The sequence below is a fragment of the Centrocercus urophasianus genome, unplaced genomic scaffold (genome assembly GCF_019232065.1).
Source record: "Centrocercus urophasianus isolate 14NV4802_14NV808 unplaced genomic scaffold, USGS_Curo_1.0 seq_10, whole genome shotgun sequence".
NCBI lineage: Eukaryota > Metazoa > Chordata > Aves > Galliformes > Phasianidae > Centrocercus > Centrocercus urophasianus.
Genome location: NW_024884142.1, coordinates 16,563,151 through 16,581,917, shown reverse-complemented (window position 1 = coordinate 16,581,917; position 18,767 = coordinate 16,563,151). Strand labels below are relative to the sequence as shown.

Sequence of the window (18,767 nt, the reverse complement as noted above, 5' to 3'; positions counted from 1 at the left end):
TCCATGTAACTAAAAATTGCTGTTAATGTGAGTACTGAAGGGAAGAGAAACATCAAGAGGTGAAAATTATACTGCTGGAAAAGGGCAAAATTACTTTAATGAAAGCTTTGTTATAATTTGAAGAAATTGGAAGGAATTCTGCATAGAGAAGAGGAAATTGTGTGTGTGTATATATATATATATTTAAAGCAAAAAGAAAGTTTCTTCCTCTTCTCATGAGAATTTAATGAGTGTCTCAGGGAGGGCTACAAAGATGGTAGACGGTCTGGAGGTCGAGAGGTGTGAGGAGCGCTGAGCAAGGAGCTGAGGGGAGGCCTGATGGCGGCTGCAGCTCCTCACAGGGAGCCGAGGGGCAGCGCTGAGCTCTGCTCTGTGTGACAGCGACAGGGCCTGAGGGAACGGCATGGAGCTGCGTCAGGGGAGGACAGCTGGGGGTGAGGGACAGGGCTGCACCGGAGGTGGTGGGCATGGAACGGGCTGCACAGGGCTGCGGGCACAGCTCTGAGCTGATGGAGCTCAAGGTTTTGGGCAGCGCTCACAGATAGAGTTTGAATATTTTGGGTGCTCCTGTGTGGAGCCAGGAGCTGGACTCCAGATCCTTATGGGTCCCTCCTGTACCTGAGGGGTGTTACTTTATAAGAGTTTGCTAGTAAGGAAGCTGTGGAAATGAAGATCTTCATGCTGTGAATTGCAGTATTTCCCTTCCTTGCCTGTGCAACACTGTTATCCCGTAGTTGTTCATCTTTTAGTTTTATGGGCTGTTAATCACAGCTGTGATCAGTCACCTATTCACAAAGAGATAGAGAGCCAGTTTTCACGTTTTTCCTTCCCTTCCTCCTCCCCAGCTAATGTTGCCAACTGTTTGAAGTTCTTTGTTAAAATAGCTTCATAGTATTTATGTGGGAATTTCAGTGTTGCTGTTCTTTTCAAGGTCCAGCTTTCCTCCTTGTAGAGCAGTCATGCCAATTATGATCCTGTATTTATACTCTTACAATACTGAACTAGAAAGAACTTTTGATTAAACTGCACTGTTTTAAACCTCTGTGTTTCTGTATCTGTGATTAAATGCACATCTTTACAGCTGTTTCTCTCTGACACTAGAATATGTTTTCTGTACTTGTACTGTCTTTACTAATAATGTCCAGTATCTGTCTGCAATTTTTGTATATTAGAATTTTCTTTGTTAACCCGAGCAGTTGGTATTCAGATAATTAAACTGTTTCTGTGCAATGAAAAATAACTAACTTGCTTTTCATTTTTCCATTTCACCAGGTTGTAGAATGGAACGTCTGGATAAAACAATCAATAGCTACCTGGATGTTTGGCTTGGACCCAGAGGTAGGCTTTTTCAGAAAATGAAATAGTATAACTGATTCAAAAGAACAGACACTGGAGCATAAGAAGAACATTCCTAGCAACCTGACTTTGAAAAGTGATCAGTTTTCTTAATATCTACAGAGCAACATAATGTGTGATTCTGTAAGAAAGTAGAAATGTCTCAGTGCATGTTCTCTTCTAACCTGGAGAGCTGCTTATTTTTTAGCTACAGCAGTCTGAGATGCTGTTCTCTTTACTAGCAGTTACATGCCAGTGTTAGCCTCACTGACCTACTGATCTCACTCAGGTCTTTGCAGGTTTTGTCTTAGAAGTTAATGATAGGTTGTATTGGAAAATAAATCTTGTTAGAATTTGCATTTGATGAAACAAAAATACTGTTATCCTCATAATTGGAGCTGCTTACTTCTCTTTCACTGAAATAAATTTTGAGAAGTGTTTTTTAGACTGCATTTCTTCTTCGGAACCATTCTTTTTAAAGAAACAGTGGTTTTGGTGAGCTGTTCACTGGGAAAAAGTTCACAAGTGGAGAGCAGAAATCCTGCTCAGTATGAAGGGAGAGGCATTAACACCAGAGAAGACACTGTCCTTGCATGAGGGCTTTCACCCAGGCTTCGTGTGATCCCGTAACTGGGGTGCACAGTTAACCCATGTGGTGTTGCTCAGTACTTGTTTTTCCTCTTCCAGTAGCGTACTTCCTCCTGCTGCCTACCCTCTTTCTCTGTCCAGATGAAGCTCCTGCTGTTGCCTCACAGCATGAGGTCCATCGGGGAGCTCCTCTGATCCTTCAGAGAGTGCTTTCTGCTTGCTCTTGAGTTGTTTGGTGCCCTGGTTGTGCTCACCTTCATGCTAAACCTGTTTAGATTAGTCAGGATGTTGTGATATGACACAGTGTTCATACTTTCACATAGCCTATATTTGCTATGTTTTGAAAATTAAGGCAGTAAAATCCAAACAGATCCCAGGTTTTCTTAGCCATTTCCCAACCTATGTTTTAAAGCCTTATCTCTTACAGTCAGCTTACACATTTGACTCCTTTGCAAAGAAGACATTGCTGGTTTATGGTTTGGCAAGCATGGCTTCTATCCTTTAGACAGGGCTCAGGTGAAGGTAGTTAAATGCCATGCTGTTGCTGGGTAGAGACCACGGCAGTGACTGTGGAAAAAAGTGTGACGCACTTGTCTCAGGCATTTCTCTGAAGTGCTCATTCTGAGGAGCTGATGTGCTTTTTCTGAGGAGCTGATGTGCTTTTTCTGAGCAGCTGATGTGCTTTTTCAGTATTTTGCCAGCTGATCTGGGTAGTCTAACAGGACTGACTGTTCTGTGTTTCATTGCGAACACAAGGACTACAAAATTTAAGTATCCTAAGTAGCACATTTGTTAATCTAGTTAGGCTAGTATTGATACAATGCAGATACAATGCAGACTACAGAAAGCTATCAGGACCATCTGCTGAGACCCTCAGAGCATCCACTTCACTACTAGCTTTGCTGGCTCTATGAGGGAATAAAAACTGTGCTGTTGGAAAAGGCTGATTTGAGAGAACAAGAGAAGATGATAGAATCATAGGATCATGGAATAGCTCAGGCTGGAAAAAACCTTAAAGGTCATCAGGTTGAACCACAGCCTAACCATACTACCCTAACAGCCCTCTGCTAAATCATGTCCCTGAGCACCGATTGCTGAAGCTTTGCTTTATAATTTGAACTCGTCTTTGGTATTCAGGATGGATGGAGCTTCTGAGCTGTAGTTAGTATTTCACTCATAATAATTAGATAGTAGTTTAGAAATATCTTTGCCTTGTAAAGATTTCTGATAAGAAATAAGATTTCCTTTAACAACCATGTAAATAAGATCTTGCTTCTGAAGTTGTTTGTAATTAGTAACATAGCCCTTGATAAAAAGATTTGCTGTTCTCCCTTCATCTTTCTCTGTCATTCTGATGCTAGAATCATTCTTGAGTAAGATTTTTCTGGATGCATTGAGTTCTTCTTCATTCAAAAGTCTAAGTGTTTGTAATTTTGTTTGTTTGTTTCAGATCCCAGAGTAAAAGGATGGCTTCTTCTGGAAAATTATACACCTACCTTTATCTTCTCAGTCCTGTACTTACTAATCGTATGGCTAGGACCAAAGTACATGCGGAACAAACAACCGTTCTCATGCAGGGGGATTCTAGTGGTCTACAACCTTGGACTCACACTGCTTTCTCTGTATATGTTTTATGAGGTAGGCAAAAGCATTTGGGTTGGGGTTATTTTGCAGTGTCTGTTTTAATTATACTGGCTTGTGTTGAAAATGATCTATGAAGATAGTCCTGCTAAACATGGGGAAACGTCAGCAAAAATGTTGCATGATTCTTTAATGTCACTTCTGAGAGGAGAATACTCCCATTGCCTAGAAGACAGGCTTAACTGGATTGCTTTGATAGATTGTACAACATACTTGGCAGCAAAACTATATCTTGTTTTGAGTGCAAAATGTGTTTTATTTAAATGTGTTTAATCACAAACTCTTTGCATCTGTTTGTGTAAGCTTGGAAGCTTACACATGTCCTCTTAATTTTGCTGAAACAAATTTTGCATCTGGACAGTTGTGATTCATCTGTTTGTGAATGTTAGAATCTGAACGTACAAATAGATTTCAAACTGAAGTGGACTTATTTTCTTTCTTAACAAAACAAAGATTTGTGCACTATCAAGTTTTCTGCTTCCGTAGAGCGATTTAGCTGCTTGTAATTGAGATTGCATGCCTTTGATTAACGTGAAAATGGAAAACTATGGCAATTTAAATAAGAATGTGGTCAATAAACAATGTGGCTTTAATGTACAGAATATTGTGGCTTGCCTTTAACCAGAAGCATTTCTCTTTTTGGTAGGGAGTTATTTCATTTTCAACGTGGAATTACAAGCAAAAGCTAAAGGTCCTGCTTTCCTTGAGTGGAAGAAGGGGACATTTGCTTAGAAATACATGCAAGTTATAATTCTTAGAGGTTTGTAGTGTCTTAAGAGATAAATTTAGGTAGGAAATGATTTAAACTTAAAGGCAATTTCTCTTGTATAGTGAAGAGTTTAGTCAAAATTGCTGTATTGATTTGGATTATTGAGAATTTTGATACTTAATTCTTTAGGATGAGCAGCGTGGGATTCAGTAGGTACTTAGAACAGCTTGTATTCTCTATTTGTTCTCATTTCTAATCTTCCTTTCAGGATATTCTAAATCCTGAGTGAGTGTGTGAGTGTGAGGAGTGCATACAGAATTTGCACATTGATGTGTTAACACATAGTGTTGCTGTGGACTTCATTGACAGTACCTGCATTGTTAGTTTATCCAGAGATTACTTACACAGTAATTCATATTATTTTAACCTTTATATTACAAGTGCCAACTTTTCTTCAGTTGTACTAAGTATGGATAAAATTCTTAGCATAGCCAATCTTCTTTTCTTGAATACTTGAAATAATTCTCATAGTTTCCAAATGAAAACTACTGTATAAATTTAAACAATAGAAAAGATTTGAACTGCTGATTGTAGGCCTTTATAAGACTTTCCTTGCTAATAGTGAGTAGGTTACTAAGAAAAGTTTATGTTGAAGTTCCTTGTACTTGCAACCACTTGAATAGCTTTTATATTATCTCATCCTTCACAGTTACAACACGGTGAATATGAAGGTTTATGCTTTCTATAAAGTAAAACTCTTCACATGGGTTTGAACCACCCTTTCTGTAAAGAAGTTTTTCCTGATATCCAAACTAAATGTCCCCCGGAGCAACTTGAGGTCATTCCCCTTGTCCTGTCATATAAAGCTGCAGTGTTATGACGACTCATGATAAACTCATGATAACTCATGACAATTACAACAAAATGCTTTTGAGATCATCTTGTCAGTGAGTTTGCTCTTTTGTAGCCTATGTTGTCTTAGAAGATCACTGGATGTCCTTTACTGTGAACATTCCATGCTTCTTCCCTGCCAATGCAGCAATGACGTGGTGGACTTTAGGGCTACAAAGGCGATGGGGGGCCTGGAGCATCTTCCTCACAAGGAGAGACTGAGAGACACGGGGCTGTTCAGGCTGGAAAAGAGAAGAATGAGAGAGGGTCTTGCCAATGCTTATCAAAGGATGGCATGGGGCCAGCCTCTTTTCAGTGGTGCCCAGCAACAGGGCGAGGGGCAACGGGCACAAACTGAAGCATAGGAAGTTCCATACAAACATGACAAAAAATTTCTTTACAATGAAGGTGACAAAGCACTGGAACAGACTGCCCAGAGAGTCTTTTTCTCTGGAAATATTAAAAACCTGCTCAAACATTTTCCTGTGCAACCTACTGTAGGGAACCTGTTTTAGCAGTGGGTTGAACTAGAACATCTCCAGGGTCTCTTCCAACCCCTGTGATTCTGTGACTTGGGAGCAAGCAGTGGTCTGCAGCAAGGACTGATGCCTTAAAATATTGCAAGTCGACAGCCTTGCTGACATAACACTGTGCTGCTCGCTGTTTGCAGGATGAAAGCCAAAGAGCCAGGTGATAGTGAAAAAGTCAGATTCCTAAACTTAATGTACATCTGCTGGCTGCAGTGAGTGCCTCTGTAATAGCCGTGTCAGTATAAAGCCAGCAACAGCCTCACTCAGACCACGTCTGTCACTGAAATTTAGCTGTGAAGGATGAGTGATCATCAGTCACACTTCATGACACGTGTTCTTTTTCAAGCTAAATTGATGACAATAAACATTCAAAAAAGGAAGAGGGAGGTATAATACCTTTCTCATCTCTGTATTTCATTGTATTTCAGCTGAATTTTTTATCAGACCTAGTTTGAGGACAGTCATAAAACAGCACCACATACAAACTTGTTCAATATCCTATCTGAAAATAAACCGTTTTATTAGCTTGCTATTAAACTTCTGCCTGGGAGTTTCTCCTAAGTTACAGCTGTCATGGTTCAGCCTGTGAATCATAGCATCACAGCTCAGTTTTAGTGTTGTGTGACCAAAACATGATATTGAAGTGAGGCGTCCTCCCAACCAAGATGAGAACGATGATCTTGTTGGTTTTCTGACCTTTTTATCTGAATGTTTGTATGCACTAACATAGGGGTGGGGAAAAAGTGTGGGATTTGTATAATTCCAGCTACTGTGTTCTTGCTTCACTTGGTGGTCTGATGGTCTTCTTGGTCTTTAAAATCACATCTTAGACTTCTTATTCAGGGTTTGTAGGTAGTATTTTATGTACATAATAAGTATAAATTATTTATTCTGGCATTTAATGACTGGAAAAAGCTGGGGTGTGTTCTGATACTATCAAAAGAGAGCGGTGGGCTGCTTGTCTCAGATAATTTTAGAGGAAGGCAGGCCCTGGGGAGTGGAAGAGGTTCCTCTCAACTGCCCTGTCAGTTCCTATTTGAGGAAACCGGCCTGTGATGAAGGCTCACTTTCTGAAAGCAATCTCTGTGTCTTCACTCTTCATATGAAGCACCTGCCTGTAGTGAGGCTTGGGCCTTGGCTGGTATCAGAACACAAAATCCTTCCCCACCAGCCATCTCCACAGCCAGTTCAGAGAGGTGCAGGTATGCTGCTTTATTTTGACAGCAAATGTGATAAAAACCACATGCTGCAGCATTTTGAGGAACTCGATTGCAGCACAAACATACTATAAAAATGAAAGAGAGAAGGAAGAGAATCCTACTTAAGCACAAAAGCGACTTCAAGCTGCCGTGTTTTCCCTGGGGCTGAGGAACTTAGCACTGCCTTGGAGTGCTATTTTAACTGGATTATGAAGGAGCTGCCCTCTTGGCGTGTCATTTCAAAATGGCAGACTCTGGAAATGATTTCAGTCAGCCTGTTCTACACAGGTTAATTTCTCAAGAGAAGATAGCCTGTGGCCATGCATCAGCAGTGCCATTAGCAAGCCTGGGCTCCTGCCAGCCTTGAGCTGGAGGACGTCCTGAGGTCAGCTGGCCAGGAAAGGCCATCTTGGGCCCACAGCAGCTGTAGGAGGGCTCAGGAGGTGGAAGCAGGCCACAGGAAGCACAATAAATTACTTAAATGCACCTGCTGACAATTTGTGACACCAACATTTTAAGCGAACAGCTCCATTAGCTCCGTTTATTGGTTTCTGCACTGATGTGCCCAGCTCTGTACACAGCGCAGCCGTCTGGGAACTGCTGTTGGTCAGATCTCAGAGCAGCCTATTGTTTCTGTTTTCTGAGGCCTTCCAGCATGTGCTGAAAGTGCTGTGGCTGTAATAAATAGTGGGAGAGCAGCTGATCCCTCTGAAAAACCATTACCTATGGGTGCCGTGTGTTACTCAAAGCAAGGCTCACAGACAGTAGTATGAGCTCATGGCAGCTTTTGACCTCTTAGTTTCTTTTGGAAAGGAAGGTTTGATTTTTCTTTAGTAACTATCCTATTTCTATGTGAAAAGATACTGCTGTTTCCTACAAACATTGCCTTGCTTGTATCATTTACAGCATTATGACTGTGAAATAACACTACCATTCCTAGCGTATTACAATATGCTCTTCTGGAAACAAGGAAATACTTGACTGAAGTTTTACTGAAGCTACCTACATTCACACTGATGCCTTTATTCTTTAAATAGCAGAATCAATCTGGACACCTTCTGTCAAGCTTTATGTAGTGAACCTGTATCCTTGCAGGGAAAGCCCCCTGGGTGTCACTGTGCTAGCCTTTGCTCTGAAGGAATTCCTGGAAGAGCTGGAGATGGAGGCTGACCCTTGCTGTTTGCAATAATCACCGTGCAAAAGTGATTATTCCTCTGTTTCTCACCCTTCTTTGAACTGTGAAATCTGCATGAAGACATCTGTAAGCTCTTAGCAACGCTGTTACAGCACAGTGTGGTCTGCCTGATGGACTAGTGAGCACCCAAGAAACCTTACAGGCTTTCCCTCAATGCTGTCAGAGTAGCTTGGTGTAAGCTTTGTCCAGAGAGGGTAGCTGGTACCTGGATGAGTTCTCCATGCTGCTTGGATAGAGAAATTGCTTGGGTCTGCTGCTGATGCACAAGGCTGCCTTGCTGTCACTATCATGTTAGTATCGATTGTTCTCCATTACATGAGGTAATTTCAGGTCTTTATGTTAAGGTATTACTGGATGTCTTTTCCCCCCCCTTCCTCCACTAAATAGTGGCCATAGTTCTATTTCAGGAGGTCTAAAGTAATGACCTAGACTGATTGGGTATTTTTAAAGGTAATTTAGGGAGAAAATGAGCCATGAAAGAAATAACATTAGGAAAAGGTCATTTAAATCATAATCTTTATTGTACCTTTCAGAATTAATTTCCCATTCACAGTTCTGGACAGCGTTTAATAGCACCAGTTATTGTAGCAACTAATTATTTTAAATGACTTACAGTACATTGAGTTTTTAATCATGGCCTTACAAAGCCTGTTTTTTTTTTTTTAATCCTCCATGAGTGTAGATAAGGCCCAGAATGGACAAGTCACTTGTGCAGGATGTCTGTCCGGGCTTTTGGAAGGATTTTTTAGGTTGCCTTCCCGTTCTTTTTACAATTGGAAGTAGTTTAAATTCCCTATTCCTCTTCTAATACTATTTCCAAGAGGAAAAAATGTCTTTCTAAACATCAAGCAGGCTCTTCTGTCATGATTATTACTTTAATAGAAGCACTGATGGCAACCTCTTAAAAGTCAGAAGCCAGAACCACCAGAGTTCTCCCTTGGTTTTAAAAATAAATAGCTTAAATAGCAAGCTGCTTCCTGGCCACATTATAAGCCAAGACACTTGTTCTCATCCCGTCCTCACACCTACTGCCCTCTCAGGTCCCACGTTCAAAATCTCCCCTTCCAGGAGCTCCTCCATCTCGCCCTTCAGAGCCTGCTTCAGCCTCTCCCTTTGCAGTCTGCCTGCTCCCCATCACCCCTCATACACAGAGCTCAGGGACAGCGGCGTGATCCGCAGCTGTGGGAAAAGCATGGGACACAGGCGCTGGCAGCGGATCTGGATTCCACCTTGGTTTCAGCCAGCCCCAGGGAAAGGACTCCTCGTCACCCTCTCATGACTGGTAGCTAGCTGGTCATTACTCCTTAATTACTCTGCAAAGTAATTTTGTCATATTTGAGGTATTATTTGATATATCAGGAAGTCAGGCAGGCAATGACAGAGACTGAAGAGGAAATCACTTGGATGGTGAAGAATGTAATGTGCTTGGAATTAGGGATTTATTTAAAAAGATTTAAAGAATCAACATATGGTGAAGCATTAGTTGTTAACTGTTAAGGATAGCAAAGCTGAAAGGTTTGTTCTGTTATACGGCTGAAAAAATTGTAGTCAGATCCTCATGTTTGCAATTGTATTTTGTAATCTTTGGTATTACCAATTATAATTTGTAATCTTTGGTTGTTCCCTTTCTCCAGCAATGAGATCATCAGCTGAAGGGAGAATCTGTCTAGGAACAAACACATGCTGTGTGGGATAGAGGCCAGTTGGAGGCCTGTAACCAGCGGTGTTCCTCAGGGGTCTGTGCTGGGTCCGGTCTTGTTCAACATCTTCATCAATGACCTTGATGAGGGGATAGTGGCCACCCTCAGCAAGTTTGCTGATGATACGAAGTTGGGAGGATTGGCTGACACGCCTGAAAGCTGTGCTGCCATTCAGCAAGACCTGGACAGGCTGGAGAGCTGGGCAGAAAAAAACCGGATGAGGTTTAACAAAAGCAAGTGTAAAGTCTTGCATTTGGGGAGGAATAATTGCATGCACCAGTACAGGTTGGGGGATGAGCTGCTGGAGGGGAGCTCTGCAGAGAGGGACCTGGGTGTCCTGGTGGACGACAGGTTGGCCATGAGCCAGCAGTGTGCCCTTGTGGCCAAAAAGGCCAATGGCATCCTGGGGTGCATTAAAAAGAGCGTGGCCAGCAGGTTGAGGGAGGTGATCCTCCCCCTCTACTCTGCCCTGGTAAGGCCTCATCTGGAGTACTGTGTCCAGTTCTGGGCTCCCCAGTACAAAAAAGACAAGGATCTCTTGGAAAGAGTCCAGCGGAGGGCCACGAAGATGGTGAAGGGCCTGGAGCATCTCTCCTATGAGGAAAGGCTGAGTGAACTGGGTCTGTTCAGCCTTGAGAAAAGAAGACTGAGAGGGGACCTGATCCAGGTCTATAAATATCTAAGGTGTGGGGGCACAATGGCGAGGCCAGACTGTTTTCAGTGGTGAGTGGAGACAGGACAAGGGGGAACGGCTGGAAACTGCAGCATAGGAAGTTCTGCACAAATGTGAGCAAGAACTTCTTTACCGTGAGGTGACGGAGCACTGGAACAGGCTGCCCAGGGAGGTGGTGGAGTCTCCTTCTCTGGAGATGTTCAAGACCTGCCTGGATGCCTACCTGTGCGACCTGCTGTAGGGAACCTGCTTTGGCAGGGGGGTTGGACTCGATGATCTCTGGAGGTCCCTTCCAACCCCTACAATTCTGTGATTCTGTGATAAGCTGGAGCACTATCTCGTACTTTTATTCTGTTACGCTGCAATTGAATAATTTCTATTAACTCACCCTTCTTTATGATTCAACTAGTGCCTGGAGCTGAAACCCAGCACATTGAAGTGTCCACAGATGCCTTGTCACCAGGTGTCTCCCAAAGCTTCTGTCAGGGTTTCGGTTCACTGTGAGGCACGGTGTTGGCACCGACTGACACTTTGTTCTTTGCTCTCCCCAGTTGGTGACAGGAGTATGGGAGGGAGGATACAATTTCTACTGTCAGGACACACACAGTGGAGGTGAAGCTGACATGAAGGTAATGTAATCAAGACTTCAGGCTAATTACGTTTTCAATTGTCTCCTTGAATGTAAGTAGAAAGCAGAATGGTATTGATCATGCAGTTTTTGTTCAAACTGTGTTTTTTTCTCCTTCCACAGTATGGATGGGTGATGCATGGTCAGACATAAGAATTAATCAACAGTATATTCATTGATATTTACAATTTCTGTGAATAATTGTATGTACACTTTCATGTGTTCCCAGCTCAAAAAACAGAATTGGTCTTCAGTCTGTATCTGGCCACTGTGTGTCCGTTCTCTGTCTGTGGGAAGGTGTGGTGATGATTTCTTCTCAGATCTTGCCTTTACAGGCAGCACTACAGCATTTTTTGCCCTAGTTTACTAAATACTGTGGTCACAATGTGCAGTACTTTTAAAACTTGTTTCCTCCTTTCTAGATCATAAATGTCCTCTGGTGGTATTATTTCTCCAAACTCATTGAGTTCATGGATACCTTCTTTTTCATTCTGCGGAAAAATAATCATCAGATCACTGTCCTGCATGTCTATCACCATGCAACGATGCTGAATATTTGGTGGTTTGTTATGAACTGGGTGCCTTGTGGTCACTGTAAGTACTGGGTTATGATGGGATATGCTGGCATCAGAGGCCTTGTTTTGATTTTCATTTGGTCAAATCAAACATTTCTGGTATCTTCAAGTGCAGGATGTGTTGTTTCTGATGCTGAGCTATTTTGCTGAATTGCAGCCGTTGCTGGAGATATTAAGATGCCTGCGGGGTGTCTGGAAAATACATGACTATATAGCTTGAAGATTTTACTTGACAGTTTGACATTTGTTTTCTGCAGCAGTCCAAGTCTGGCACCTATCAGCCTTGCTTTCTCTTTTTTTGGAGACCCTCAAATGAAACAGTGTTTTTTTCCAAGGAAGAACCAGAAATGTGTTTTGACTGCAAGATGTCCAATAGTGACACTTGTCCTTAAATCTGTAAAGTTCACCTGAGATGTAACTTTCACACATTAATCTCATTTTATACTCATAACCACAACAAATGATTTCAATTAAAATGTTGTTGTCCCCTGAGCACTAATGAACTTGACTGAATGTGTCTTAAGTGAAAGGTTTCCGTGTCCCTCTTGTCTAAATCCTTCTAACCTCTGGCAACCTTGGCAGATTCTTTAATGTCCTTTGTTTTTCTTGTCATCTACTTCACTGACTGTATTAGCGTGGTTCAGTTGTGGTTCAGATATGCACGTTAATCCAAGAGAAACCTTTTGAAATCCAGTGGGTGTGAACTAGCAGCAAGGCAGACCAAGTAGCTGGATTGCTCAGGAGTCTGCTTTCCTAGCCAAACAACATAGAAACTCGTATTTGTTTTGTGTTGTCAGCACAACAGTGAGTAATGTTGAACTTATGGGAAGCGTGCATCCAGAACCACATTTTCCTATAAAGAAGTCAATCTCTGTTTATAGAACAGTCAAAAGTGCAAGTACTTAGAGTCTATCTTGAGTTTTTGTGGTCTTGAAAATACTTTTGTGCTATTTCTGGTGATGTGTTTTTCTTCTTCCTTACCAATCTCTGTGTCGTGCGTGGTCATCCAGTACCACACGGTTTGGTGCTAAGCTAAAACTGAAATTTATTTGATGACTAAAGATGCCGCAAACAAGGACAAATGGAATGGTTAGCTTTCACATTCGGAAGCTGCTTGTTGCTTTTGCTTATAAATGACCAAATAGGCTCCCTCCCAGAAAGTGAAATTGGCCTAAAATTAGATTGGAGAAGCTGTGGATTGTTGGACATGTTTACATGACTCATTTTTGTCAGCTTCCTATTGACAAGATGGAGTGTAGAAAAATAATAAATAGAGCAAACAAAATCAGAAGGCTGATACACAGCACACAGTGGCAAAGCATCTCAAACACTCGGTTGAGTCAACATTCTCAGTTGAGTTTCAGGAGAGGGGAGTTTTTTGCTTTTGTTCTAAGAGAAATCATATTTTAAATAGTAGCCATTTTGAGCTTTTGGTTCCATGTAACAGCATTTTCCTGGTAATTCAGGGTACTTTCTTTCTCCTTTGCTGTTTCAGCTTATTTCGGTGCCACACTGAACAGCTTTATCCATGTCCTCATGTACTCCTACTATGGATTGTCGGCTGTTCCAGCGATGCGTCCTTATCTGTGGTGGAAGAAGTACATCACTCAGGGGCAGCTGGTGAGTGATGAGCTCTTGTAGTGCTTCAGCAGGTTCTTGTGTTCTCAGTGGCATCTTTTGGCCTTTACCAACAGAAAATTTTGGTATGGATAGAAGGGGAAGTGAAATCTAAAAGCTTTTACAGCTTCCTGCACACAGATCACTTTCGAAATCCAGCTTCTGCCTCTCTGTACTGCTTTCAGGGCAAAAGGGAGGTAGGAACTGATGGTGTGCATAAATCAGTGCTGAGCAGTTCAGTAGGATCTTTTTGTATCTCTCCAAGCTGTGTGGCAAGAGGTATTGGGGAATCCCAGTGCTGGGTTTTTGGGGTCTTTTTTGGGGTCTTTGGAGCCGTGTAGGCAGTGTGCCTGTCTGGGTGCTTGTTGCTCAGGCTGATGCTGAGAGGGCAGAGCAGAAGCAGAGTGCTACACAGTCTGCAACTAACAAGGCCCTTCATTTTAGTCCTGCAGGACAATGGATTTTCTGTCCCCCTTTTTGCATGCAGTTGCAAATGGTTTATTAAAAACTGTTCAATATTTCTGTTCTCCTTCTGCACTTTAAATGGGCAGATTTTTTTTCACTTGTAATTCTGCGTTGTGTTTGTTGCATCCATTTGTATTGTTTCCTGGGTGTACAGAGATGATGCCTGAATGCTGTGGACTGGGGGTGAAAAGAGCACTGAAATTAAGCAGTGAGGCACATGCTGCAGTGACTCTGATGTGTATAATGTGCCAGAGCTGCACAAGAAAGTGTGCACAGGCATTTTGTTCTCCTCGTTTTATAGATAGGAAAGACAAAGCCTAGAGGTTTTTAAAATTATTGTTAATATTTACTGCTATGATTCTTTTTCTTCCCACTTCTCTCCCCACTCTCAGAACTCTGATTAGGTTTAGTAGGATTTGCTGGTGATTGTCAGCAATTCAGAGTTCAACTCTCAAAATCCTTTTTCTTAGCACTGTTTCTTCCAGAAGGAAGGCGAAGCACAGCAAAGTTCTGTGTGGTTTAGCAGGTTGTTTTGTTTTGTTTTGTTTCCCTTCCAGATTTGGGCCCTGTTCTTCATCTGTGCTGTCGGAGCGCTGCAGATTGCAACCGCCTCTGTGGTGTAGCTGCTCCCCTGGCTATTGTCACAGTGCTTCCATTTCCCTGCCTGCTCTGCATGGCAATTGCATCTCTTTTCAAATAAACATTCCCTAATCTGGTAGCCTTCATGTAAGGATGGATTTTTTGCCTGAAGGCCTTTGCAGCACATAAGCCCGAACTGTTGATTTTTTTCCAAAAGAGAAAACCAAAGGTTGTTGTAAACAGGTGTAATGAACCTCTGATCTCTTCCATGCCCCCGTTCCCCCAGCTTCTCTGCTTCATATGTGCAGTTTTTGACTTAAAATTCTTTCACTGGAGCCATATATAGGGTAGTCTCAGCCTGTGGAAGAGGTGACGCTGGATTTTTAGCAGAGCTACTGTGTTAGGCTGGCAGAGCCAAACCCTGGTGAGCTCTCCCTCGGGAGGTGGTGGTCTTTGTTCCCTAAGACACTTATAAACTGATTCTATGTAGGTTACAGTAATGCTCTAAAATGGAACAATATTAAATAAAATCACTTAAGCAACAGAATATCACAACCTGAAAGTCTTGCTAAATCATGTTTGCTCTGTTTTAGTAAAATAGAGAAGAAGAATGCATCAACCTTAGGTCGTTTTGGAGACACCTAATTAGGTTTTGGTCAATAATGGCTTTTTCCCTTCTTGCACTGACGTGCTCTGGTTTTTGTTTTGTTTTGTTCTGTTTTGTTTTTTCTTTCCCCAGATTCAGTTTGTCCTGACAATCTTCCAGACCAGCTGTGGTGTTGTTTGGCCATGTGCGTTTCCTCAGGGGTGGCTGTATTTCCAGATTTTTTATATGATTTCTTTGATTATCCTCTTCACAAATTTCTACATTCAGGTAAAAGTCATAATATTCATAGATTCTTTATACCATTCTGCTGGCTTTGTTCCATTGGAAAGCTGTTTTACAGAAAGATCTGCTTGAAATAGCCTTTTTCTTCCAGCAACATGCATGCATTTTTAATGCATTATACTTACTGGTCTACCCACAACTTTGAGAGCTTCAGGTGTGCTGTCTACAAAATTCAAAACTGTTAGAAATCTCTATAAGCAGAGTATCACAGAAACACATTTTACTAATGCAATTTTAACTACAGATAAGGGAGAGGAGGAGCTTAATTTAGGAAACAGTTTTTCATTTTGAAATAAAACAGCAACCTCTGAAGTGCACAAGCAAATTGTTTCCTACTGTTCTTACAAGGGTAAATGCTTAGTTTATTGCCTGAGAAACATCTGAAACTATCAGCACACAAAAATCTGGTTTGGGTTCACCTCTATAAGCATTTCCACGTGGAAAATTAGCGTTTTGAATTGAGTTTCTGTGGCATTTATTTCATGTCTGAACAGATCTAGACTCAATCTATATTGTTCAGAGTAGGTCACACTCAGGCTCTGGGCAAAGATGTACCTGTCTTCAGGAAGTCAACCCCATGCAGTCCCATGCACTGACCTCAAACAGTGTTACCTAGTTTAAATGTCTCTTTTTAACACTCTTTTCACCTGAACCTTTCAGGTCTGGTGAGAGTGACTGAGGCAGGAGAGAACATAGCAGGCGTCACCTTTCTGATCTTTTGGTGTTTCTTAAAATCAGTCCTGTGCTCCTGATCACTTCCTGCATATGAACATGCAAATTAAAGATGATCATATACCCCAAATATTATACTACTTCCCTCATCAGGGTTACTCATATTTTAACTTTCCTTCACGTGCACAGTTTGGAAATGTGTTCTCATCAGGCAATTGAACCCCTTTGACAAAGATTAAGTCACGCGTATTTTTTCACTGTCACTAATTTTTGTGCTGAGTCTCCTGAAAGCTGTTGGTTTTCACTCCTTTCTTGCTTTGCAAGTCTGCTGCAGCAAATTTGTTTCATATTTCTGTCTCTGAAACTACCCTCACTGTTCCTGTTTACCCACTTCTTGTTCTGTCACTGCTGGAGATAGTCACCTGCAGTGCATCAAACCTCCCTCCTCCCTTGTCATTTTGAGTATATTCTTGTGCTATAGTCTGCTCATAAAATTGCTTCCCTGCTTCTAATTTACTGTTAACATATTACTGCCAGTGCTACCATCGTGCAGCAATCCCTGTTCTTTGCCAGTGAGCTAATTCTCTTCTTGTGATGAATGAAACACACAACGTAGCCTCATACACAAAAAATGTTAGCTTGTTAGACTCTGCTGCCAGCACAAGGCCTTGATGGATGCAGATTTACTTCTAGCTTCTTGAATTGCTGTGAGAAAATTGTCTGAAATCTGTTTAAGTAAAACCATGTGTCTTTCTGTATATTCTAGACTTACAACAAGAAGGCATCCTCGAGGAGGAAAGAGTATCAGAATGGCTCTACAGCCACTGTGAACGGGTACACAAACAGCTTTTCTTCCCTTGAGAACAATGTGAAACAAAGAAAACAAAGGAAGGATTGAAGACCAAACTGAAAAACCATTTTGATAACCCCAACAACAAAATCATCTGATTGTAAAAGCACAATAAGAGTTGTGCACTAATACTCTAATGGCTACTGTAACTATTCCTGCCTAGAATAGTGTGACTTATGTAGGACTTAACCAGTGCAAACACCCTAGAAACTGTATACAGAACATAAAAGTAGGTTGAAGTTTAAAAATAATTCTGGGCTGTCACTGACCCCGCTATAGACTGTGGAAGGGAGTGTTATTGTAGTATATGACACTGCTGTTGCCTTACTAGTCAATACGATAGGTGCTGAATTATGATTCACAATTTGAAAACACTGTAATCTAAACTCCATATTTTTTACTGTAGATCATGCATGTGATTGTAGAGGTAATTTGTATGATGCTGGTTTCAGTAGTTAAACACACATGCCTTAAATTAAAAAGCAGGGCCCAAAGCTTACGACTGGTTTAAAAATTAGGGTATGTTTCAACTTTTCAGTTGACTGACTTTTTATTAAAAAGTCGTGTAGAAGAATCCATGATCATTTTACTGGTCTGTATGTGATACACAGTGTTAGGTATCTCTTACGTGATACAGTGAAATTAGAAATGGTGCATTTAGTTTTGTATATTTGGCTTTAACTGACTAAGCAGTCACAAACCAGATGGAAAAGTTATTTTACCTTTTTAATAGATCTTATTTTTTTATTTGAAGTATGTCACTACTGTATAATTAATTGGCGCTTACTCAGTCCGGTAAGACTTACATATTTGTCTCTGAGGTTTAGGGTATATACAGGGTGGACCCATCTTTTATTTTCTCTTTGTTATTTCTGGGAATTCTTCAATGCTAAATGAAGAGTGGTTTTTAATATGGAAACTGGCAGAATTTCAAGTGTTGTTACCATAGCCATATCCACACTTTAAGAGCTACTGTTTAAATCTGTAACATATCCAGAGGTGTATTTCAAAGCGAAGACGGAAGGATGCTTTTCTGATGGAACCGTCTGTGTTTAAGTTGGTAACTGTGTTGGTCTTCATGTAGCATATGTTCATTTTTAAAATGTGCCTAACAAACATCTTTCCCCAAACAAGCAAAATTAAGTGGTCTAAGTCAAACACAATGTTTTTTAAGTGTTACTGAAATGTGCTGGAGGTGTCTGTTCCTGTAGTGTGAGTTGTGTTTGTCACCAGTAATGTCTTGGCTTGTTATCTGAGGATTTGTTTAGAGAGCTTCTAAGGTTGCTCCTGTAAAATGTTGCCTTGCACAGATGAGGAGCCAGCTGCAAAGCTGAGGTCTGTTGCTGGGATGTTACTCTGGTATCTGCCATGGTGGAGCCTGGCTTATGAATATCTCATTCATTAAGCTCTGAGAAATGGAATTGTGCAAGATGTTCAGTTGGTTATTGCTCAAGTTTAGCTATTTTTGATATTTATATGAATGCCAGTTTTAACTTGTTTAATTTTTCTTTTTTTAAATTAAACCTTTTTAAAATTTTTTGCACATCTCTTAGGGAATTAATAAGTTTTCCTGCTACCCTTGTGGGTTTTCATTCCTTGTTTTGAAGGAGACAGTGTCTGTCATGTTTACATTATCGAAGCTCGTGTGTGTGTCTTCATTTCTAGGTACTGGTTTGCAGAGTCTTTACATAGCTCAGTACAGCAGCTATACTGTTCAAAATAGGCTGTCTAAATGTGCTAGAAATAAACTCTTGGCTCATCTGAGTATACCTACGTTGTTAATGTTTGACATGGTTTAATCATTAAAACACTTTTGATGATTTCTGCCTGAATTTTATAGTGGGTTTGTACAGATTTACTATATTGCTGATTCCTGTGTAATGCCAAGAAGAAGTTGTCTTGACCAAAGGGCAGCTGCAGATATTTGGAGAAATTTAGCATGCCAGAGATTTGGTATCACATTCCATGCAAAAAGCTTTGGCTGAATACTGATCCATTGCCTGGCTGCAGAAATTACCTGTGCAGTGGATT

General features: G+C 41.2%; 1 protein-coding gene across 2 annotated transcripts in view; it reads left to right on the top strand.

Moving 5' to 3' along the window:
- ELOVL5 (ELOVL fatty acid elongase 5) overlaps positions 1–18,556 on the top strand; it is a 38,834-nt gene extending 20,278 nt beyond the window's left edge. For both annotated transcript variants that reach the window (XM_042817857.1, XM_042817868.1), the window contains exons 2-8: positions 1,273–1,338; positions 3,374–3,561; positions 11,013–11,090; positions 11,512–11,683; positions 13,160–13,284; positions 15,065–15,199; positions 16,653–18,556. In XM_042817857.1, the coding sequence (XP_042673791.1) occupies positions 1,281–1,338; positions 3,374–3,561; positions 11,013–11,090; positions 11,512–11,683; positions 13,160–13,284; positions 15,065–15,199; positions 16,653–16,784 (888 nt within the window). In that variant the 5' untranslated portion in view covers positions 1,273–1,280 and the 3' untranslated portion in view covers positions 16,785–18,556. The remainder of the gene's footprint in view (positions 1–1,272; positions 1,339–3,373; positions 3,562–11,012; positions 11,091–11,511; positions 11,684–13,159; positions 13,285–15,064; positions 15,200–16,652) is intronic.
- Positions 18,557–18,767: the final 211 nt, after the last annotated feature.